Source organism: Melitaea cinxia, chromosome 1, assembly GCF_905220565.1.
Source record: "Melitaea cinxia chromosome 1, ilMelCinx1.1, whole genome shotgun sequence".
Classification (NCBI taxonomy): domain Eukaryota; kingdom Metazoa; phylum Arthropoda; class Insecta; order Lepidoptera; family Nymphalidae; genus Melitaea; species Melitaea cinxia.
The window spans coordinates 12,761,960-12,787,591 of record NC_059394.1 but is presented as its reverse complement, the minus strand read 5'-3'; the positions used below and the strand labels follow the sequence as shown (position 1 = coordinate 12,787,591).

At 32.5% G+C, this 25,632-nt stretch overlaps 1 protein-coding gene across 1 annotated transcript; it reads right to left on the bottom strand.

The window, feature by feature from the left end:
* Positions 1–1,948: 1,948 nt before the first annotated feature.
* Positions 1,949–24,933, bottom strand: LOC123657093 (nicotinate phosphoribosyltransferase). The gene is made up of 11 exons (XM_045592683.1): positions 24,524–24,933; positions 24,074–24,244; positions 23,869–23,995; positions 21,052–21,135; positions 13,406–13,533; positions 11,041–11,467; positions 9,829–10,094; positions 8,134–8,252; positions 7,465–7,626; positions 6,231–6,359; positions 1,949–4,330 (listed from the first exon to the last, which is right to left on the bottom strand). The coding sequence occupies exons 1-11, from the start codon at positions 24,594–24,596 to the stop codon at positions 4,253–4,255; spliced, it is 1,764 nt and encodes a 587-aa protein (XP_045448639.1). The 5' UTR covers positions 24,597–24,933; the 3' UTR covers positions 1,949–4,252.
* Between the last annotated feature and the right edge of the window lie 699 nt (positions 24,934–25,632).

Sequence of the window (25,632 nt, the reverse complement as noted above, 5' to 3'; positions counted from 1 at the left end):
AAACATTATCATTGAAATAAAAATTACAAAAATTATTTTACATGGCAACAACCATATCTAAAATGATTTGAAATATAACATTTTAAGCAAGTAAACATTTTTAAATTATTTTTAAGAATACACGACAGCTGAATATTTTTATATCAAGTATTAGATCTCTTACTTTGTAGATCAAGTTCCCGTTCTGTAAAAATGTATAATGTACTACAGTGTTACCACTGTTTATTTTATAGTACATTTTATTACATACAGTATTATTTTCACTTTTGAATTAATGTATATGTATGTATGTATGTATGTATGTGTATATATATATATATATATATATATATATATACATTGGATCTTGAGGTTGTTACACAGCACGGTGCATTTATAATGCCATGGCAAATTAAAAAGACAAAATATTATTATTTTTTAATTAAGGTTATCCTTCAAAATTTTATTCGGCAAATAAACTATAAATACTTCTAAACAGAAAGTATACATAGATTCAGTAACAGTTACAGTAGAATGTTTTCAATAAAAAAAATTTCAATAACAATTTTAATGGTAATATTTTGTCTAGTACAGTATCTTTTCTGAGATACCTCCGCCGTATACTATATTTTAGTATAAATCTTTGTCTCGTATATGATAAGTATCAATAAATCTAAAAGCAATAGGACTGAAAGAGGCTAGCTAAAATTTAATTTAATACAAGATCTCTTATCTTTATCATATACTTATCTTTTTTTATAATTTTACGATTTTTATTCCAACAATAAACTAAAAATGTAAAATTCAATTAAGTTAAAGTATTCATATAGCATGTATTGAATTAAAATAACACAACTAATTAATATTTAAATTCTATAAAATAAAATAAAAAATTCTATTACTCATTGAAAAATGGTCCGATCTTAAGACGAATATTTATCAACATAACCTTATTTGAATGGTCATTGTTGTTTTTGCGGGATTTCATTTGGAGTATACCATAAATTTTAATTTCGAATCTTCAAAATAACAAACTATTATATATTAAAAACATAAAAAAAAACATTCTTGACTAAGTGTGTTTATGTTATGATAACATTAATAATAATGAAATATACAGTTTTGTGCTCTGTTATATTACTAATGATTAAAAATAAATGTATCCTTTTATTTCAATTTTTTACTTTAAATACTTAGATTATGATTAGCGTTTTAAGAAATTGTTGTTTTTTTTATCTTTAATACTATACCTTTTGTCCCACCGAAGACGCTGCTGTCCGTCTTCGGCCTGTGTATTTCAAAGCCAGCAGTTGGATGGTTATCCCGCCATCGGTCGGCTTCTTAAGTTCCAAGATGGTTGTGGAACCTTGTTATTCCTTAGTCGCCTCTTACGACACCCACGGGAAGAGAGGGGGTGGCTAAATTCTTTAGTACCGTAGCCACACAGTACACTTACACACGCTACACTAGCGTCTTCGGTGGGACAAAGCCAATACTGCGGTCACCAACCCGCCTGCCCAGCATGGTGACTATGGGCAAAACACATGAGTTCACGTTATTTTTGGCGTAAACTTGTGGAGGCCTACGTCCAGCAGTGGACTGTATAGGCTGTAATGATGACTATACCTTTTGTCTTCAGTTTTATAATAATACCATTATGGTAAGAGAAAAATCTAAGAATATATTTAAAAGGTATACCATATTATTTCATATATCAAACAAAACTAGGTTTACCTTAAAACAATAATATATAGGTATATATATGTCTCATGTCACGGTGTTTGACCGGACTAATTTGCGAAACTACTGGACCGATTTTAATTAAATTTTGCAGCGATATGTATATAGCTTTGTCCAACTTAAAATATCGACTATATTTTATTTCGATAAAGCTACAGCAACACTTCGCCGGGTCAGCTAGTAGGTATTATGTATTATTGTTTTAATAGCATGCACTTTGTTAACAAAATTTGAGAATCGATCTATTTATTCGTTCATATTTATTTTCTCCTTAATTTTAAATACTTATATACTAAATTAATTAATTATAACTAAGTAGAAAACTATATTGAAAAATTATGATTAACAATGGGTGGCAAATAGTCTCGGGCCTATTGCTCTTTTCGGTTCCACCTGTATGTACCTCACAGACACAACATACATTATCGGCACATACAAGTTGAATCTGAAAAGCGCGGAAAATTAATAAAAATTATTTAAAAAATTCTACGTTAGCCTTATAAGCTATTAATTTGGGTTTTTTTCGGGTGTTTTTACATGTATGGTGATTTAATAAATTATTGATTCAAATTAAGAAAATAATTTCAGGCATTTATGATGTTCGAGTTCAAATAAGTCTGAATGGTTTACATAAGTTCTACAAATATCGTTCTAAAATATCATTTAGTGTTGTCACAGTATTACTCCCGTAGTTTTTTTAATACCATATATTTACTTCATCAATCGCGACCTTTAAAGTACCCGTTTTATGCTTTGTTTACCTTTTATCTCACGGCTTCTTCAATACAATATAGGTGGTGGTTTTAAAAAAAAATTTTTTTTTTCGTTAACCAATGATTTTATGTATATTTTAAGCAAAATTAAAGTCCAAAATGGATAAAAAAGTTTAGTGTTTTACCGCAATACAATCCACTATAACTAATGTCGCCATGAAAATTTCAAAAAATTAAGTCAGATTCAACTGTCGTGTGTCGAAATATATTTTAAACGAAGCTAACTATAAATAGAAAATAAATTGCTAAATATAAATCACGGTTAATAAATTTTAAGGAGCTGTGTCCAAAAATCCCTTTGTATAATAGAATACATATCTTTTTTTTTAATATATCGTTTTCATATGGTCTGTTACGAAATTACACTAAACATTAAAATAACATTAGATTCTAAAGTATTTAAAAATATATAAATATTGGCATAAAACCTAGTAACTGAAAATTCAGTTTATAGAAACTTTAAAAAAGTTAATAATATATTAATGAATAGTTGTTCTATTTTAGTTCCAATGATTCCATGTAGTCCAGTGATAACATTTCTTCACTTTTGTTGTATACATTGTCAGACCGTAAGTCATAAAATCTTGTGCTGTTTCACTATAATTCCATTTAATTGTAAATGCTACTTACTTTAAATTTGTGAATCTAATATCTACAACTATGTTTTCAACTATGTGTGAGGGTTAGAGAATCTTGACATATTCTGCTTACAAATTGTACCAAATTCTATCGCTAGCATCAAAAACTGCTGGGAGATAAGATATTTAATTAAACAATTAATACTGATTATCTTATCTGGTACAGTTTTAATAACAAAAAGTATCGAATACAAATATTTTATATTAAAACTGCAAAAATAGGTTATGCTCTATAGTTCTATATATTACATAAAAATACTATAACTTGTATATAATACATATATAACGGCGACTGATTATTTAATAGCATACTTTTGAAACAATTTTGACTAGCAAACATGTTAAGGCTATCGCAACGCCGGTGTAGTTTTTGTTTGGATAAGTTATCACAGATAGATAATTTATTATATCGGATTTTAAGCTATATCTATAAATTACGTCACATTTTGTCACAAAATATGAAAGGTTAGGGCAAACCTTACTGAGAAATAAATAAATGAATTTGTTAGTACAGTTTTGTATTTCCTGCAGAGTGAGTATATAGACACCACATACATATTTATTGGAGGATTTACTAATTTCTATTAAAAATTATTTAACAGGACCAAATTCGTTGACGTACCTTCCACTCAAAAAATATAATTTTGCTCTTTGTAGATTACAAACGTGTCTGACACATTTAAAAATTACAAAACTAATGTGGAATCAATTATGAATTTTCCAATTTTCTCAAAGTATTCTTTTAAACGTCGTTACGTCCATTCTACACATTATGTATATTTAAAGCTAACATTCTGTGCAGTGCACTCCATTCATACGCGGTAAGCCGCATAACATAGTACATTAACGTAGTTTATTTATTTTTATGTATCTTATTCAAGATACATATGTGTAGTGACGAAAAAATAAAATTTTCCTGTAATACAGGAATATTAATTTTCATCCTGTAATAATTTTATTGAATACAGGAACAATAAAATTAGTTTTTTATGACATTAGTCAGTAATAAAGTGTTTGTGTTTCCAGACACCTCAATTTCCCATACTTAATTACATCGTGCAGTCATATATATATATAAATGCATATTTCAAGCATATAATAAAAATTATATCATTAACCCCATTAAAACAATTCGCCAATAGGTGCATTTTGTAGCCACAGGTCGTGTATGAAGTTATAGAGATTGTCGCTTACAGCCACCTGTGGAAAATACTAAAATTATTATAGTTACACTCATTCTCATTAATTTTAAATCATAATGTTATATGTTATAACAAGTAAATACATTGACTTAAAAAATGCTTCGTTTATCCATATTTAAAGGCGTAATTATGTTACGTAATTGTGTTTGCTGGCAAACGAAAAACAACCGACTTCAATTACATCGACAAGTAATACAACGTAAGTAGACGAAAAAAATTAACAAACGCACTAGTCATCACTACGATTTTTGAGGGTTTCCCTCGATTTCTCTGGGATTCCATCATCAGATCCTGGTTTCCTTATCATTGTACCACAATTAGGATATCTCCTTTCCAACAAAAAAAGAATTATCAAAATCGGTTCATAAACGACCAAGATTATTCCCGTTAGTGCGTTTGTTAATTTTTTTCGTCTACTTACGTTGTATTACTTGTCGATGTAATTGAAGTCGGTTGTTTTTCGTTTGCGTGTAAACACAATTATTATTATTACATAATCAGTACTAGTTAGGCTTTGTGGCTTGGCAACAATTATTTTAAATTAGAGAACTTTAAAGAAGTCTTATCAAATTTACGAAACTCTAAGCGATACTGGACATTTATTATAACGGGTATCTCTGTAAGAATGCACTTTTTAAACTTAGTGCCTTTTTTTGTGCAAATGATAACTCTGAAATTTGGCAGGCACAGAATAATCGGATAATTAAAAATGGAACGCTTTACAAAAAAAAAAACAACGTGTTGTAATTGTAAAAACTTATTACAAAAATTTGGGAAATTATGCTGAAACCGCTCGCAAACGTCGAAAAACTTTCAGTCAAGAAAGTGCACCGAACGTGCAACCATTCGGAGAGTGGTCAAGACACTGGGTCGGTTATGGAGTGTAAGACTCCTGTGCGTCAACGTACCGGTCGGTTTCTTGAAAACATTGCTGCTATAAATTGCAACGAATTTTGACCAAAGACTACCTTTATACGTACAAAATTCAGCTTACTCTGCAGCTCAACCCAACATACCATGGAAAGCGCCGGCAATTCGTTCAATGGGTAATGGAAAGTAATCAAAGTTAAATCTATTCCATATCTGATGAAGCGCATTACCATTTGAATACACAATTGTCGAATTTGGGATTCAGAAAATCCTCATGCAATCAATGAGAAACAAATGCACCCACAACGAGCAACTGTCTGGTGTGGATTTGATCAGGCATCGTGATTGTACCTTACTTTTTTGAAGATGAGGCCGAAATTGCAGTGACTGTGAACGGCATTCGTTACAGGAACATGATAACATAGTTCTTGTGACCTCAACTAGACGGCACAGATCTGAACGACACGTTAAGCTATTGATTTAATTTACTCTTTATTGTACACATAAAAAGAAGTTTATAATTTACAAAGCGATTCACAAAAAGAAATGTACAACAGGATTTATTACAGCAACGATTTCCAGAACAAATTATCTCAAGAAATTCTAATGTCAACTGGCCACCAAGATCATGCGATTTAACGGTTTTGTGAAATCTCGGGTTAACGCGATTAAACCAGAAATAATTTCTGAGCACAGATTCTAGATCCCACGCGTCATCGGTGAGATACAGCCACATCTCTGTGAAAAAGTTATGGAAAATGTCATGAAAAGAGTAATGGCCACTATCAGAGCCGTGGGACATTTGACGGATATTTTATTCCATAATTAATCGGAACACGTTTTCTTTATAATCCAATAAAAAGTATATTTTAAAAAAAGGCGTGTTTTTATTTTAAAATGATAAAGTGCATTCTTAATAAGACACCCTATAATTACTTACATTATCAATAACAGTACCAAATGAAAACCAAAAATAAAAAATTAGTTAGCAAATTCTCTTTATCTATCGGTGTCCCATTTTTACGTACCTTGTACGGCGTAGGATTTAAATTTCTTTTAATATCCTGTCGTAACGTTTTCAACGATGACTGTACTCGGTCCCGTACTTCTGATAAGGGTTTAGGAGCCACACATACGCGTCCTTCATTCCAGTACACCTAGAAAAGAAAATAAGCTAATAATAAAAAAATAAGCTAATACTTCAACTGTCCAATTTTTTATAATAATAATAATAATAAATAATAAATAAATATCTATAAAATACACACACGGTCGTCTGTTCCTAAAGTAAGCAACTTAATGCTTGTGTTATAGGTAGCAGCAGACTAGTATAGCTACATTTTTTTTTTTCGATAAACATACTTATAAATCTTCTAATATATAAAATTCTCGTGTCATGGTGTTAAACATTGAACTCCTCCGAAACGGCTCGACCGATTTTAATAAAATTTTGTGGGCATATCGGGTAGGTCTGAGAATCGGTCAACATCTATTTTTCATACTCATAAGTTATAAGGGGGGGGGGGGGGGGATTAAGCGGGTTAATAACATATATGGCAAAGCAACGTTTGCGGGGTCAGCTAGTAATACATATATAAATGAATACATATATTACACCCAGGATCGGGGTGGGAACCCACAACCCCCGAAGCAGAAAGTAGGGTCACTACAAACTGCGCCAACGGGCTAGTCAGAACAAGTCGTTCAGTTGAATAAGTCGTTCTAATTTACTTTGATTTAATTTTTGAAGGTATATAGGTAGATAAGCTATGAATTTCATTTCATTTCGATATTTATACATTAGTTTTCCAGGAAAACATGCAGCCGGAATCAGTAGTTTTTAATAAAATTATAAATAAACAGATTTTTTTACGAAACCATAGAAATTATATTAGGTAACTTATTTTTATGAAGTAAGAGTTGTGAAATGGCTTGATAAGATTTTGTAAGTAATAATAATAATAAAAACTCTTTATTGTACACCAAGAGTGAGCATAATTACAAAAATAAAAACCGGAGATAAGTACAAAAGGCAGCCTTGTCACTAATGAGCGATCTCTTCCAGGCAAACTTTTGGTAAAGGAAATGGTATATATGTATACAGTTTAGGTTAGGACAAATAAATAATGTAAAAAAAATTAAAATAAAGTATATATACGTACATGGCATATATAAATGGAAAGTTGTAATAGACATACATAGACGTACATAAAGTTAATGAATTATTGTGATAAGATTCAAGGTGAGGACAGGAGATAATACCTTATAAAGATGTTCCACTTTACTGGGTATCACGTAGGCACGTTTCGATTCCTGGAAGGGGTGTCGGCACAAAACTTTCTGACCGACTTCAGGCGCCGGTTCTGATGAGCGCTGCAGTAAATCTATCAAAGCGTGTCCGTCTGCCCCGAATAATCTATAAGCCTTGAAAAAAACAGCAAAAAGTTATTTTTGATTTCTAGAAATTTATGACTCTACTCATATACTTCTCTAGCTATATGAATAGCTTATTGGTACTTTGGTGGGAAAAAAAGTAAACTTTTGGGAGTCAAAAAAAAAGAGGAAGGGGGCTTCAATTCACTAATGTAAAAAGCGATGCTTTATTATTTTATGGTAAAAATTTGAAAGAAAGTATGATTTTACATTTATACTTATGTAAAAACATAAATACATAATATAAAAAATAAGTTAATGGTAAGGTAACTTACGTTTTGAATTATATTTAGTACCGAAATTAAAACTTATTCCATCCATGTAAATTTCGAATGAATTATTCAATATTATATTTATTTTGTCCAATTGCATTGTTAGTGATTTGAACTTTTGTGTGTATACTTTAATCATAATTATTTTTATTCATCGCATATTTTTAAATAATGTACGAGTAAGTACGAGAAAGTGAACATTAATTTTCTTTTACCCTTAACATACCTCTTTATGACCAGGAATCGTCACTTTGCCGACATCTTGACTGAGTTTAATTCGAGGCTGACCATTTATCTCAACTAATTTGTACACACAACCCAAGGCTGGCTGACGCTGACAAGTAACTAAAACAATGATATTAAATTAAAAAAAAAGGAAGTAAATTATATTCGAATATACGATAAGCCGTAAATAAACACTATATAATATATTAGCTATACCTATAGGCCTTTGATTAGATACCTAGTTTAAGATTATTTAATCAATCTAATCAAATTTTTTTAATTTATATTGCTAAGACAAAACCGAGAAAAGCACATTAAATTTTGTGTAGTCAAACAATGGCTTGTCTGAGGGCTTACTTCAATTGGAAAATTAGGATGTGACGTTTGAATTTACTGCGATTTAATTGGTCATGGGATTTGGCTAAGCCAGTTATAACAATGAATCACTATTTTCCTGTAGAAACTTAAAATATACGTACCTATATGACATTTGAGAACGTAATATTTTAATATAACTTTACCGAATAACAAAAAATGTTTTAATCTATACAAATAAATAGAATTGAAGTGTCTGTTTGTAATAATAAAATAACTGCTTTTTACTAAATGCATGTGGATGTATAGACATTTTCACGGGACTTTCGCTGGCTAGATAGCTGATGTAATAAGGAGTAACTTAAGCTACTTTTATTTTAGAAAGGAGAATGCGACTTTTGGGCCAAAATGTAATGAGTAGAGATATTGTTTAAAAAATTGGTCATATTTTTTTATTTTAAAATATAAAATATCACCTCAATTCTGAATCTAGAAGCGGAGAAAATTGAGAAAGACAGTTTTCATCAAATTATTTGGGTATCGATTCCACTATAATCGATTACAGAATTCAAAAAGAAAATGTTTGCACTAGTTAATTAACTCAAGATATTTAGATGCATAATTAAAGCTGTAAACAATAACGTGTATTTAAATAAAGTTACATTAATATCGAAAATATCAATTAATACTTGATAAACCAAAATGATTATCGATTTCGTATCGATTTAAAATAAATCATATTTTTAACGACAGCTTTGACAGCTTACTAACAGTAATACTGTGTCCGTCACTTGTTTAGTGTTTACTGTTTTCCGATGCATTCTGAGTCCATTCCTGATATTTATTTATGGTTTCAAGTGTATATCAATATTTGTAATGAGTTTTCAAACAGTCTTTACTAAATATAACAAGCATTAATGCTACAAGAACTTAGTGATCGGGTTTTTTATAGACATTGTAACATAACCTCACTTTTACTAAAAGTCTAATAACTCCACTCTCAGATAGCAAAAATATAGATAATTTTCAGCGAGGGATCAATAAGCCTAAATGCATTAATTTATACCATTTTCATTTCATTACATTTTGGCCCAAGAATGTATGGAATCGCATCATTCTCCTTTATTTATTATGTAACTTCGCGAAGAGATTAATAATTTTCTTTAAATTTCCACGTGGACGAAATCGCAGGCAATCGCAGCTAGTATTATATATAATTAAAAAAACTATAACGAAAACATTTTCAAGATGCCTGAGCGATTACTGTAACTAAAAGACTAAATAGAGATTTTTTTATAAAATATTTTTTATCTGGAAATCGCCCTCGTTGGTTTGCACAATTCGTACATCCGGTAGAGATCATAACCATGACAGAACATACCTAAGTGTGTGCCAATTCCAAAACAGTCGATGGAGTGTCCTTGTTCGTTAAGGCTCAATATTGTTTCTTCGTTAATATCATTCGATGCAACAATCGTCAATTTAGAGAACCATGGCAGGTCTAACTCCTTTGCAACTCGGTTGAAAGTTTCCCTGGCCAGTACTGACAAGTAAGCTAAGTCACCGCTGTCAATGCGAATCCCGACCGCTCTGTATCCACATTCGTTTAGAGCTATCGCTACTCCGCAGAAATTTAAAAGGCCACTCCTGTAGGAAATTTAATCTTTATAGAGATCTATAATAAATTTCTATAATAATAGGGTATGTATTGCTAACAAATAACTCTAATTTTATTTCGTCTCGGAAAATGGTATTTTGTTGTTACTTTACATAATTGTGTGTTCTATAATTATTCGTTATAAATATATTAAACACAATTACTTTGTCTTTGTATAAATAAATAAACGGGTCGTCACCGAGCGGACATTCAAGTTTATTATCAGAATTATATCTTTTTGAATGTAAACATTACAACCAGTCTTGATAAAATTAATACCATGTCAAGGAAACTTTTTTAAATTTACAAAACATACGAGTATATTGGCAACACATTAACACAATTTGAGATAAAACATCATGACGTAATCGAATCAAGGTCGGATGAGTTGTTATAATACACTCTGCATACAAATAACAAATATTTATGTCAACTATGTTACTGTCGTGTATCTTCCTAGCATTTCTCTGCGTTTTGTTAAGAAACACATATTATATGATATGAACATGTAACGATTACATACTATTCTAAATTATAAAAACTATATGCTACCCAAATGAAACCGTGTAATGAAAGTCATGCATAGATGTTAATGTTCTGTGAACGTGTGCAATCCCTATACAATGCAACTGTGCCCAATGACTAACATTGTCCTCGTTCTCGCAAGACTGGGACAATACGTCACACTGAAGCAAAATGTAAGCCCTCGACGGACGTGTACCTGCGACGTACATAGTATACCGTACGCCGGGCGCAGCGAGGCGCCGTCCAGCGGCCTCCCAGCGAGCGTGCGGCTACTGTGGGGCGCCGAGCGCCGTGTGGGCGACTGTACGTATGTGACTGGACGGTTAATACCCAAATCGAAATGAACCAAATTCGAGTATGAGAGTACAAGTTTATCGGACAGCGAAGGTCAATATACGGACTCGTGTTTACCTCACTGTGCTTTCGGACGTGCTACATCCGCGCGCGCCACGGGCGGGCGAGAGGTCGCGAATACTACGAGCATTGGATCCACAGTTGCTATTGTAGCCGGCGCGGCCGTTCCGGCGGGCCCGGGGGCTATACCTCTTGACGTCGTAGGTGTCGACGAGGGCGAGGAAGCCGGAGGGGAAGGCCTGGGCGTAGGACACGAGCGCGGCCAGCTCGCCGTCGCTGGCCTCGGCGGGCGCCGCGGCCAGCGCGCGCGCGGCGGCGGCGCGGCCCGCCAGCGCGGCGCCCAGGAAGTCGCGGCCGCCCAGCTGGCGCGAGCGCACGTCCGCCAGCGAGCCGTACGACGTCACGAACGAGTGCGCGTGCGTGCCGCGCACCGGGATCTTGAACATCTTGCCCGCTAGCACGTTGCTCGTCCCGTCGAAGCCGCCTGCGACATCGTTTCTTTCTATTATATATACTACTAGTCGACCTGGCGAACTTCGTACATCCTTATATGTTTTTCTTCAATATAATAACTATACCTATATATCGAAATAAAATATAGCCTATCTTTCAAGTTGGATCAAATTGCACATGGTGTGCAAATTTGATTAAAATCGGTTAAGTAGTTTAGGAGTCCATCACGGACAAACAACGTGACGCGTAATTTATATATATTAAGATGTTTTTTCTATTCTATCTATTTATTAAGAAAACGCAAATTAAAATAAGGCCACTATTAGTTGGACTGGTAGTGAAGTCTTTTCACTGCTAGTTATTACAATGTACCTATGTACATTCAAAAAAAATTAAAACACATATCAATATATCAAACAACAACCGCTCTGGTACAGCTCGCTACGCCACTGCCTATGCCCAGCAGTGGAATATCTATTGTAATCTATTGTAACTAAGGCGTGAATATACCAATTTGTTTGTTTGCAATTTGCAATTTGTTGCGCTATTGTATTTTAGATTATTTGTTCTAAATTTTGTAATAAGGGTGAAAAAATACAGAACGACATGCGAAATTAGACAAGGGTAGTATCTATCAAAATAATTAATTCTTCGACGTCAAAATTGCGTTATCAAATATTTGAAGCTCTGGACTGCTACGAATAAAAATTAACAATTATAGTTTCTAATAAAGTATTTGTTGATGAAGACTCGTGCGTTTAAATAAATAAACTAGATGAATGTCGTATAATATGTACTGTAAGTTTCCATAGCTATCGCTTAGGTCTATTTAAATCTTTCCGACAGTGATAGCTACATTTTATTCTTTTATCGGTTAGATTAATCGAGATAGAACTAAGCTTCTAACCAAAGCCGCAGACAAAGGAAGGGTTATGACGAAACTGCAACAACCTCTTGTTGACTACTAAATTATAAAAAGATTTTTGATGTCGTTAAAGATTTTCCTTTTCTAATATTTATGTTAGTTTCTTTTCATCATCATCAACATCGGCCTATCTCAGTTTACTGCTGGATGTAAGTCTCCCCCAGGGTTCGCCACAAGCAACGATCTCTCGCTTTCGCCATCCAGTCACTACCAGCTACCCTCTTTAATAGTCAGTCAATAGGATAGTCTAGTACTTTCTTTTATTTTATATAAATTCAATAGTAAAGTTTAACCATTTCTTTGATAAACTATTTTGATTGTCTTTGTTAAACTTGAACAATTTTGCTACCTAAACTTTTGCAGTAAGTCTTAATTGCCACAATCGAAAATTCATTACCCTTGGTTGTCAGTAATGGGTAAAGTGTTCAATGTCAAGGTGCTTTCATGATAGTAACAAATTAAAGAAACTTATTCGGGGCTTATTATGAGTCAATGGCGCGTAGGGCGTTGTTATGTATAAGTTTTGAAAGCTCGTGCCTGGCACCGAAAGGTTTGGTTTCACAGCAATATAAGCTGCAGGATTACGCTAATACAATCAATAACTTGAGTTTTCTAGTGTAACATAAAACCGCGACAGCTAAGGAAAATTATTTTCATTTTCAACTATTACGACACTTATAATGGTTTGAATCAATATTACGAGTGATGTAGGACTACCTGTCTGTTTTCTAATCTAATTTTTGTCTATGTCGCTGATTATTATTGACAAATAACTTACGCAATTACTTACACAATATGTTATGTATGTTCAAAAAATTTAAAAGAGAATGGGGACACACGTATATAATATTTTAGCAATAACAACTACGCAAGCAGTTCAAATTGACATGTATACTCGCAAATTTGACGCTAGTTCAATAAAGTATGGGACAACGAGTCAATCTTTAAAATATACTTTTCATATATGTATATACGAGTTGAGCTGAGAACCACCATTTTTAATTTGATGAAATATTGAGATTTAATTAGATAATAAAATCTAACCAATATATGAATATTTAGAGGCTGAGAGGCCGCCATCCGGTCCTTGGGCCCTTCGCAAACCAAATTCGAGCAGTGAGACGTTTTTGCCGGCGACCATGCGATACCTCGCTGCATTTGTCGCCATGAGACTGAAACAGACGATTTGGGATATGATTTGAAGACATGGATTTGACAATAAAAAATATTTATCACGTATTTACATTATATATTATTATAATATATTGATTTATTGTACACAAGAAAGAAACCACAAAAACAATAAAAGTACAACAAAAGACGATTTTGTGCCATAGTCAATTTATTCCAGGCAATTTTCGAGAGTCGTAGTAGTGAGTTTACTTTATCCATATTAATGTATTATATATATTATGTATTTCAATTATTTAATACTTGTAAACTACAAATAACAGCACTACCGCACTTTTAAGCCTGCTTTATGACATTACTACCTGGATGACCGAGCTTAGTTCGGTAAGTTTTTTTTTTGGTAAATCTTGTGTTTTGGGAATTTATATTTAAATACGAATAACATACTGATAACATATGAATAGTATTTTTCGATCTTACCGACATAATAAAAAAATATATAAAGTTATCTTGAAAATATACATACATACATATAATCACGCCTCTTGCCCGTAGGGGTAGGCAGAGACCCCTTCTTTCCATTTGCTACGATCCTTACATACTTTTTTCGCTTCGTCCACTTTTATTATTCCTTTCATACATGCTCTTCGGTTTAGGGTACTCTTGACCTGGCCTTTTTTCAAGACGTCCCTTATTTGGTCTCGGAACGTCCGCCTAGGTCTACCCCTTCCAACCGTTCCATCCACACTCGCCTTATACACTTTTTTCGTCAATCTTTCTTCACTCATTCTCTCGACACACACAACGTTTCCTTATCTCACTATTTCTTATCCTGTCACTCAGTTTAACTCCTATCATACTTCTCAACGCTCTCATCTCAACTGTATTTATTCTGCTTTCATGTTTCTTCTGCCATACCCAAGTTTCACTTCCGTACATGATTGTCGGAACCAACACCCCCTCATGCACAGCCAAACGAGCTTTGTTAGACACCTTCTGACTGCTCATAAATGAGTGCAAAGCTCCATTCACCCTGTTTCCTGCATTCACTCTTCTTTCAATATCACTCTCACACTTTCCATCTCTAGTAAACTTTGAACCCAGATACACAAACTCATTCACCTGTTCAATTTGTTCATCTCCAATCACGATATTGCAGTCTGTCACTGCCTCATCTCTTTCAAACACCATCACCATCATTGAAAATATATACCTACTTAGAAACGAATTATGCATTGATAAAGGGCTTCAATAATAGTTTTTCTCACAAAAGAAGGAATTTGAAAAAAAGGAAAAAAAAATATATCGAAATGGAGACATCTGGATTCGAACTGGCTTTTTCTGTTTTCGGGATCGCGCTATTTCTGGTAATCTGGAAGATATCTCTTTTACAGACAAGTCCGCTATTGGGCAAAAATATTGTAAGGTTTTGTACTTTTTGTTGTAGGTACTACTGCTATAAAACTAAAGTTGTTCAAGAAATTCAAACCTGTAAAGTTATAAAAAGAAATTCGACTCGTCGGTTAGTAACAACAAAACACCGAAAATAAGATAGGCTGTTATAGTAATTAAGCTGATAAGTATTAACTTAATTATTAACTTATAAGTCATTATTTTATCTGCATAATTCGCATCTGCAAAAATTTGATAATTTAAAATAATAAATTAAAATTAAATAAATATATATTAAACTAGCTGACCCGGCAAACGTTGTTTTGCCCATAAACTATCTACTATAAGTGTGCGGGGATTTAATTATAATCGAAAGCGTTATAGACAGTGAAAGCATGCGTTATTTAGTTTAATAAATTAATCTTTATTAAAGTAACTAATATAGTGATTGATTGTAGAGGGTTGAAAATTTAGGGTTGTATGTATTTTTTAATGTGTGGACTACCCTTAACATTTAGCGGGATAAAAAGTAGATGTTATTCGATTCTCAGACCTACCTAATATGCACACAAATTTTCATGAGAATCGGTCGGTTTCGGAGGAGTTTAACTACAAACACCGCGACACGAGAATTTTATATATATACTAGCGACCCGCTCCGGCTTCGCACGGATATAGAAATATAATTATAGCCTATTCCCTTCACTGAAAAAATGATTAAAATCGATCCAGTATTTTTGATTTATTCATTACTGCCCGTGGTCCGCACGCGTTAACTTAAGAGTAAAAGCCGGCCGGAACCGCCGCAAACGCTACGTACCGCGATTTTTAAATCTGTAATATCTTCGAAAATATTCATTTAAATCATATGCTGTAAAGGGCCATATAGATCTATATTAAATAAAAAATATATTTAAGGTATTTAATTGGATAAGGATTAAGGCTGTATTGGTTAAAATCGCTTTTAAAATTAGCCATTATTTGTCGTAAAAAGTAAATGACAGAAAAATGTTATTGTGGGATATCCATAAGAGATATATAGCGGAGTTTTCTGTAGACCTTTTCAATGTGTACAATACTTAGTACATTATTTTGGTAAATGTCGTAGGGGTTCAGGCTGCGTTTGCAATGTTAGCGGAAAAAATGTAATTATTTACGACATCACATTAGAAACCTCAAAAATAACAGTATTTCTCCACTATTTAATGAATGTTATTATACATATAAACCTTCCTCTTCAATCACTCTATCTATTGAAAAAAACCGCATCAAAATCCGTTGCGTAGTTTTAAAGATTTAAGCATACATAGGAATATAGGGACAGAGAAAGCGACTTTGTTTTATACTATGTAGTGATATATGTATATATAACATAATAATTTTCGTCGTAGTCAAACAACAAATTAATAAGCATATAGGTATATTGGATTACATTTATGGAGAAAGAATGCTCAAGTGTTAAAGACAATTAATTTTATCATTAGATACACTATCGATTTATATACATATTATTTACAGCGTAATGCACGTATAGCAGTATCAAGCGTCACAAAAAGTTAGCAATCGGTTCTGATATAGATGGCGTTACGAGAACCGTAACAAGGTCATTTGTTCAGTAGGATTTTTCTCCTCATATTTTTTTCATACCAATAATACGTTTAAACACTTACGCAGTGACTATGGTTTTTAAATTTATTGATTATATTCATGTTGTAGCAAAGAAGGTTATTAAATATTAACGTTTTGTGTAACGTATATTTTATCGTCACCATTGTTTTAGTGAAATTAAATCACCTAGTGAAGCTTGACTGATAATTGTAGATAGCGCTGAGCAAAACAAACAGAGCTTAACTGTGGTAATATACATCGGCAAACAATGTACATTGTCACAAAATAATTCATTAATGGAAATATAATGTTAAAACGTTTACAATAACCGTGTTTGAGAATATCGAGTAACCGAGAACCTTGACACCTTCCGATACAGAGTGAAGTTCTCGTATGTAGGTATGTACTGTAAATAATACGTTACCGTATGTAGGTATCTAATGTAAATAATACGTTACCGTATGTAGGTATCTACTGTAAATAATACGTTACTGAAAATTTTCTATTTTTATAAACATTAAAATGTAGCTGTAATGATGTTAGGAGTTATTCATGTAAGTAGTTTAATAAATACGTAAAGCTTAGGATAGATTCATAACAAAATATCGTGAACTAAAGAAGTTTCAGATATCCAAAAACAGTGAATAAATTTTATAAATTATGATACACACTCTCCGACATTCGCGGTATCGTAGTTTGGAATTGTTTAGGTTTATACGACTGTGTCGAGCGAAATAAGGGTTATGTTTTTGACCTATAAATATGTTATTTAATATGAATATAGGGAAATATATATGCGTGCAAACGTATTATAATAAATAATTAAATAAATAAATATCTTATAACATACACACGATCGTCAGTTCGTCTGTTGTTATGGTGAGCAACTTAAGCAGCTTAATGCTTGTGTTACAAGTAACAGTCGACTGTTATAACTATTTTTATTTTTTATAAATATACATAGAAATAATACATATATAAATACAAATATTACACTCAGACTCAGGCGGGAATCGAACACGCAACCCGCGGAACAGAAAGCAGGGCCACTACAAACTGCGCCAACGAGCTAGTCAATCGACTAGCTCGTTTGCGCATTATATTACAAATATGCGCATATACAAAAAGCAAATATATAAACGTAGTATAATTATTTAGTGTCTATGTTACTCACTAAATGATTTTTGGTGACTACTTAGATTTTAAGTCGAATGAGCTAGAGATCATGTACATATAAATAAAAATGAATCGCCAAAGAACGCATATAACTTCCGAACGACTAAACAAATTTGTATTCATTGTTTTCAGGACAAGAATTGTATGAAATAAAATTTTAAAATATTCGATAACACCACGAAAATAGTCGGGTACATGGTAAGCAATTACAAATTAAATCACAACGAGGTCAATTCCGTGAATTATAATTATTTTTAAAATAACAATCATTGTGTTGTGTAATCTAACTATTAATTAAATGATACACTCCTTTTTAGCATTTTAGATCTTTTGTCTAATTGTATGATCGAGTTAATATCAAAATCTACACAGTAATAATATCAAAACCAACTTTAATCAAACATCAATTGCCAATATCATGTTGTTTAGCGTTTTTAGCATTTTAAACCAATTCATAATTTCAAGATTCAAAATTGCGAATTGATATCGCTTATCTCATTTGGTTCTAAATTCAAGTACTTTAAATATTTGAAAATGTCAAATAGCCGAAATGATGAATTGAGATACCCATGTCTGATTAAAATCTCAAAGAAGCTGATAACCGCAAATGCGTTTACGATTATTATACATGTACAAAACTAACTTCGTAAGATTTCCATACAATTGTTTTATAGAGTAATAGCTTTCTTACACATGATGTATCAATATGAAATGTATGCCATGTACCTATGTCAGATTTTAAGTTAGACCTTTAGAATTACAACTGTTCTAGCGGCTTTTAATTTCGTGCTGCAGATTCTCACATCACGCGAAACAAACACGAGGATGAACAGGCAGATAAAAATTCGAAAAATAATTGTTTTGACATTAAGCGCTCTAATGTGCTGTGTGGCTACGGCACTAAAGAATTTAGCCACCCCCTCTCTTCCCGTGGGTGTCGTAAGAGGCGACTAAGGGATAACAAGGTTCCACAACCACCTCGGAACTTAAGAAGCCGACCGATGGCGGGATAACCATCAAACTGCTGGCTTTGAAATACACAGGCCGAAGATGGGCAGCAGCGTCTTCGGTGCGACAAAGCCAGTACTGCGGTCACCAACCCGCCTGCCCAGCGTGGTGACTATGGGCAAAACACATGAGTTCACGTTATTTTTGGCGTAAACTTGTGGAGGCCTATGTCCAGCAGTGGACTGTATAGGCTGTAATGATAAGCGCTCTAATAAAAACGCCAAAAATTCGTTTTTCTTAATATCTTTTTCTATATGTTTTCCTATAATTTTATGTATACACATAGGCTGGTAGTAGTTTTATTTATATAGATTTGCTGCAAAATTACGCGATATACATTCAACAACGATATCAATGATTGGTGTGGCATCGAAACTAAATGTCAGACTAAATTTATCTGTTTTACCTTTGACAATTTAAAAATATAACAACACTACTAACACACTAGTGTTGTTAGCTCTGTACGACTTATACACAACACTAAATTATATTAAAAGTAGAAAATATCAATAACTAGCTTCTTACTGCAACTTAGTTTGCTTAAAAACTTTGTTGCTATTTCATATGTTATGCTATATTATCTTATGTTAAATTATTTTATGTCATAGAAATCGTGCATGTTCAAACTACATAACGTTGACATTAAAAATAGCAGATATACTAACTCTGCTTACAGCCCTGAAGTGTGAAATTCAAAAGGTCTTGAAAGTTGTGTTTTATATTTAGAGACATAATAACGCCACAGAATACGGAATACATTTTTTGAAATTAGGCATTTAATTGTATAGAGGACAAAAATTACTATTATATTAGGAAACTAGCTGTGCCCGGGACTTCGTCCGCGTAGAATTTAACAAAATAGATATTGTTTAATTCGCAGTCATAAAAAAAAAGTTAAAAACAATAGTAGCCTAATTTACTCCATATCGCATAAGCTGTCTGTCAGTGAAAGTCCCGTCAGAGATGGCCCAGCCATTTTAGAGATTAAGAACAAACAGACAGACAGACAGACAAAAATCGTTAAAAATGTTATTTTGGTAAATGTACCGTGTGTATACACAATACACATAGAAAAATAACATAAAAATAACATGGATGTGTATCCATATGCATTTAGTGAAAAGCAGTTATTTTAATTTTACAAAAAGACACTCCAATTTTATTTATTTGTATAGATTTAATACATTACATACAAAGTTTTTTTTTTTTTGTTAAGAAAGGAATTAATAAAATTCATCAAGAAAAAATAAATCGCCGAAATGTACGCGCATAACTTCCGAACTGCGACTAATTTTAAATAAATTAGAGATATTATTTGACCCAGAACCAGCGCATTCGATTTAAAGTATAAATAAATAATGTACAAAACCATTTTACTATAATTATTTATAGAGTAATAACAGTGTGTCTACTGTCTACATGCTGCCTACATGATCTTTACAAAAATTTAAAGTAGAATGGAACATCGTATCTAATCGCATGCAGAAGTTTTGTGTGAAACAATAATCAATAAACACAGTCAGTCCAAGATTCACCGTACCTGTACCCGCGACTTAGTTCGCGATCGCCATCTCCCATTAATTTCGAAATTTTTTATCTTACGACTAAGGGCATGATATATTTGCGCCGGCTTAAGATAAACCATGCGGTCAAAGGTTTCTGTATATTTTGGGATTCAAGTTGTTTGGCCTAGATATACTAGGGTTACGAACTCTAAATAAATTAAACTGTAATATCTTAACTAAGAAAACTGAGACCTTGAATTACTTACACGGTAATTTAAGAAAAAAACAAGAATTACAACTATGTACGTATAAACATTTTAACTTTAACCCCCTTCCCAAGAGAAACATGTTGCATTTCGAGTTTAAAACCATAACCAAAATCATAAATTACTTTATTCAAGTAAGCTTTCAAAATTCAGAAAAGTAAAAAGATACGGAGTGTAGATTCTATAGCGAAAAATCGGCAAGATACTCAACAGTTCTTCTTTTTTTAAACTGCCTTTTGCTATTTTAGTCATATCTTATATGAAATACAGCGCCACTATACCGACACCACACACCTTGATCACTGATATAATCCTGAACCGAATAAAATGATTTAGATAATATTTCTAAAAATATCTATTGCGCTCGGTCGTAAGTTAAGTATAGTTAAGTAGTCGTAAAGTTTAGAAACTCAAATCGATATCAGATAAGTCAAAACTTGTTCTCTAGCCTTCTTTTACTCTTAACTTCCTTATTAATGACGTTCAAAAGTAATTTTATAAAATTCTAAACTATCTTTATAAGATATAAAAGAAATATTGTATTTTATGAACAATATGGATGGATTGAAGTAGGCAAATATGTCGATATTAAAAAGTAGCTTACCTTGCGAAGTTAACTAGAGTCAACAGCGTCGTTTCCAACAGTTGCGCAATTATCAACGGTCCTTCCACTCTTAAGAGGGGTACTCTGAAATGGAAATCCGAATTCAACTACACGTATATATATATACATAATTATATTTAGCTTTATTGAGTTTTTATAAAAAAAAAATAGAATTGTAATTTTCTTACTAAGGTATACTTTATTTAGTCTCGATTTCCCTTCCACTAATATTACATGAATTAAACATTTCTTTATATCATAATATAAATCTATATAAATAAAAATGAATGATGCTTTGACAGAACTAAGTCTGTCCGGGCAGCTATAGTATAAAATATAAGTAACAGGATGTATACCTACAACACATAATTGTTTCATGACATTGTAAAACCTATTAAAACAATGACTACGCAATAACATCTACAGAACTACATACTACAGAATCATATTACATGATGACTAGTAATTATTGTTCTCTTTTTTCATTGTTAATGTTTTGATTTAACTTGCGATGTATGTGGTGGAATTTTGTAACTCAATTTTGAAGAATACTATATCCCTTCGAACGATTGAGCTGAAATTTTGTATACATGTTTACTTTAACAATGCCTGGTAAGCTATGTGACGTCATTATCATGACTAGCTCTTACGCACAGTTTGTAGTGGCCCTGCTTTCTGTTCCGCGGGTTGCGGAGTTCGATTCCCGCCTAAGTCTGGGTGTAATATTTGTATTTATTTATATGTTTTTGTATATGTATCAACAGAAACTGCGTCAACGGACTAGTCAAATCCACTATCAAGTTTTAAGTTAAGTTTATTAAATAAGTGCACTGTATATACGTGTTTCCAACAGGTATTCTTCCATTTAGGAGAATATAGAGATACATGTAGGCATAGCCGAAATTATGGGTGAAAATAATGAAAATATAAAAAATAACAGCTCATTAAGTAACTTTAGTAAAACTGTTCTTTTTTTTTAATTTTTCATAGTAACATAATTTGAGAATTGAGTCACTGACGGAATCACCTAAGTTTTATTTACATAATTCATATACCTTCCTAGCCTGTCCTATGTATGCCTTTCCAACATTTTTTTTCAAATATGTCAAATTATAAATAAATAATAAATAAATAAAAATAAATTTCTTATAACATACACACACGATCGTCTGTTCCTATGGTAAGCAACTTTATGCCTGTGTTATATAGGTAGGTCACAGCCGACTGTTGTAACTTAACTGTTTTTTTTTATTTTATTTGATAAATATGCATTGAAATAATTACACACAGGCGGGAATCGAACCCGCGACCCGCGGAGCAGAAAGCACTACAAACTGCGCCAACCGGCTAGACAAAATTTACTTACTTAACAATGACTTTAATTTTTTCAATTATAATTTTTTGCTATAGTATATTTTTTTTATGTCACTAGGTCGGCAAACAAGCGTACGGCTCACCTGATGGTAAGCGATTACCGTAGCATATAGACACCTGCAACACCAGAAGCATCGCAAGCGCGTTGCAGACCCAATCCCCAATCCCCCCAGTAGCTATGGTCACCTTACTCACCAACAGGAACACAATACTGCTTGAAAACAGTATTATTTTGCTGTGATCTATATGCCTATATGTATCTCTATATGCCTCTGAACGGAAGGATACAATATGTAAATGTATAAATAACACATTGTATATTTAACAGTTAACTAGCCCCCATCAAAGTTAATCCTAACCAAAAAAGACTCGAATCAGATCCACCAACATAGACTGTAAATAATGAGTAAAGTCAGTATTTATAAATATTACAGTTTAGTGATAAATTAGTTAAATAGAATTTATAGTTTCCTTGTCATTCAGCTACAACCGTATCTAATTCTTTACATGCTTTTTTAAGTAAAACTTTTTTACACATGCTTGACTTGGGGAGTAAACTGGTGAATGCGTGACGAAAGCGTTACAAAAAGTGTCATCGAGCAAGGCGAACGGAAGTTGAGAGGGAGATATATTAGATGGAGCTAATGAAGTTTTACTTCAGTCGTTTGATGTAAAGCACACTCGTTTTTTTTTTTATAATATACAGAGATTATTATAATATTGTAATTTGTATAAGATTTAGCATAAAATCAATACATCAATCATTAATAAAGTAGGTATTATGATATAAGAAAAAGTGTTTCAAATTATATTGACTAATAATAAAGATGTTTGAAATAACTTTAGAAATACATATAGCATTTAAAAAAAATAAGGTAAATTTTTAAGTTAAATTGCATATTGATACAATTTCTTAAACTTATAATTTATTTTCATCTGTAATTAAAGAGATTTTTAATACTTTAAAAATATTAATTTCTATCAAAGCTGTGAAAAAATTACTATTATGTACTTCAGCCTGTAATGTCTCACGGCTGGGCATAGGCTCTTTGCCCATGTAATGATCAGAGCTTAACCCACCACACTGCTCCAATGCGGTTTGGCGGATATATTCCCTACTATTGTGTGATCAAATAAACATTTTTTCTTTCTTTTCTTTCTACTATGAGTAACTATCGCTGTCGGGTGTACATGATAGCAACTGGTACCGACGGCTTAACATGCTCTTCGAGGCAAGGTAGGTAGACCCACAAGGACTGCAGAAACACCCAGACCACGACAAACATCTGTATGGTCAATACAAATGTTTGTCATGTGCAGGATCGAATCCGCAACCACCAGTGCAACAGCTGCAAACCAGTGCTGTGACCATTTTGCCAACGGGTTATCTTATATGATAAAAAAATCTTAATATGATTTTAAAATTATTTTTACATTACTTACCTGGGGAAAACAACTGAACCTTCTTCAATTGCACTTAATTTAATGTCCTTACATGTTAAATCCTTAAGATAATCATAAAATTCAGGTTCAATAGTTGGGGGTAATGTTTCTTTTAAATATTCTATGTCTGAAAATATAATAACTGTTATAGGTTATATGTTACAAAATATATAGTGAGATACATAAGATTCTCAATTCTACATACCACTGTCTGAATAATGAAAGTTTTCAAAGAACTTTAAACATTCTTCAAGACCAGCAAAAACTGTAAACTCTCCTTGAAATGGATTTGTACGAAAAAACAAATCAAAGACAGCTGTATCATTAATTTTCCCTGACTTCCAATAAGCATATGCCATTGTAATCTGGTACAAATCTGCAAAAAGACTTATTCACTGTATTTAATAATCAAAAATAAAAGAATATATATTTTTGGATTAAATATTTTATTAAATCTTTGGCGCAATTTCTTTTATGTTTAAAATTTCGTGTTTTACACATTATTATGATTTGCAAACACATTTCGATTTTTATCTTTTTATTTATGCAAATAGGTCAATTGTATCTATCAAAATATCACATAATCTCTAGTCATAATATTGCCAGACAAGAACAATTTTGAAATTCGCTCCAAAATGTTTTACATTTTACTTACCAGTTAATAGGGGTTGAACAATTCCATTTTGACGAGCCATTACTCTAATATTATTCTGTTTATCACTAGACATTTTCGATATAGGTAAAGAAGTAGCAGTAATAGTTAACGCAAACAATGTTTGATAACTGACTGACGACTAATGAGAGAAATAATTTCATCGTGACCAACCTCGACTTATCAGCGCGCCAAATGCGAAACTCTCTTTGACGGAGTACGTCTTTATTATACGCATGCGTAATTGCGTATTAAATTTTTTATATACCATTTAACCTTGAGGTCATTTAAAAAGGTCGAATATTAGAATTATTAGACATAAAAGACATCAATGACACTGATTACATTAGATTAATTTTTAAGAGGTCATTCTTGTATACATATCATGAGGTCATATTTGGAAAAATGTAATAAATAAAAAATATTTAGTTTTTTTTAATATCAAACTAATATTACATACACATTGTTCTCAATTCTTTATATTTTTTCATTTACCCTAAAACACAGAACACATACATATACCTATTACCCACCCTAAAACCTAAAATATGTACAACCAACAACAAAGTAGTCTTGGTAGCACATGTACGATGTACTAAAAGGTTACGTTACTTAGTAAGGTACGAAATGTAATAGTACCAATTTACCAAACGTCAATCGCTATTCGGACCTAATCGGACTAGTCGTACACTGTAACAGTACTATCAACTATCACAGTTCACCGCGGTCCGACGAGTTTGTATCGTACGTCTATGGGTCCGAGTATCACACTGTCTGACTGTCCGATTGCTGTCCGACTGTCCGACTGTCCGACTGTCCGACTGTCCGACTATCCGAGATGATGTTATTCGTACGGCGTTCGTTAGTTCTGAAATAAAACTGAGCTATACAGCAGAATGGTACGAACGAACGATCAATGTTGAATTTGTTAAGACCGTACGAGTTACATCGCGTAGCGCATTTTATTCATTTCGCGTTTTAATGTCCCCTTTTTAATCAAAGTTTTATGAACATACATAAACTAATTCCTTTTACATAAAAGTATTTTTTTGTTATAGTTTTTGTTTAACGTAGGTAAGTAAGAATTGAGAATTTTAGTGATTTAAAAATCC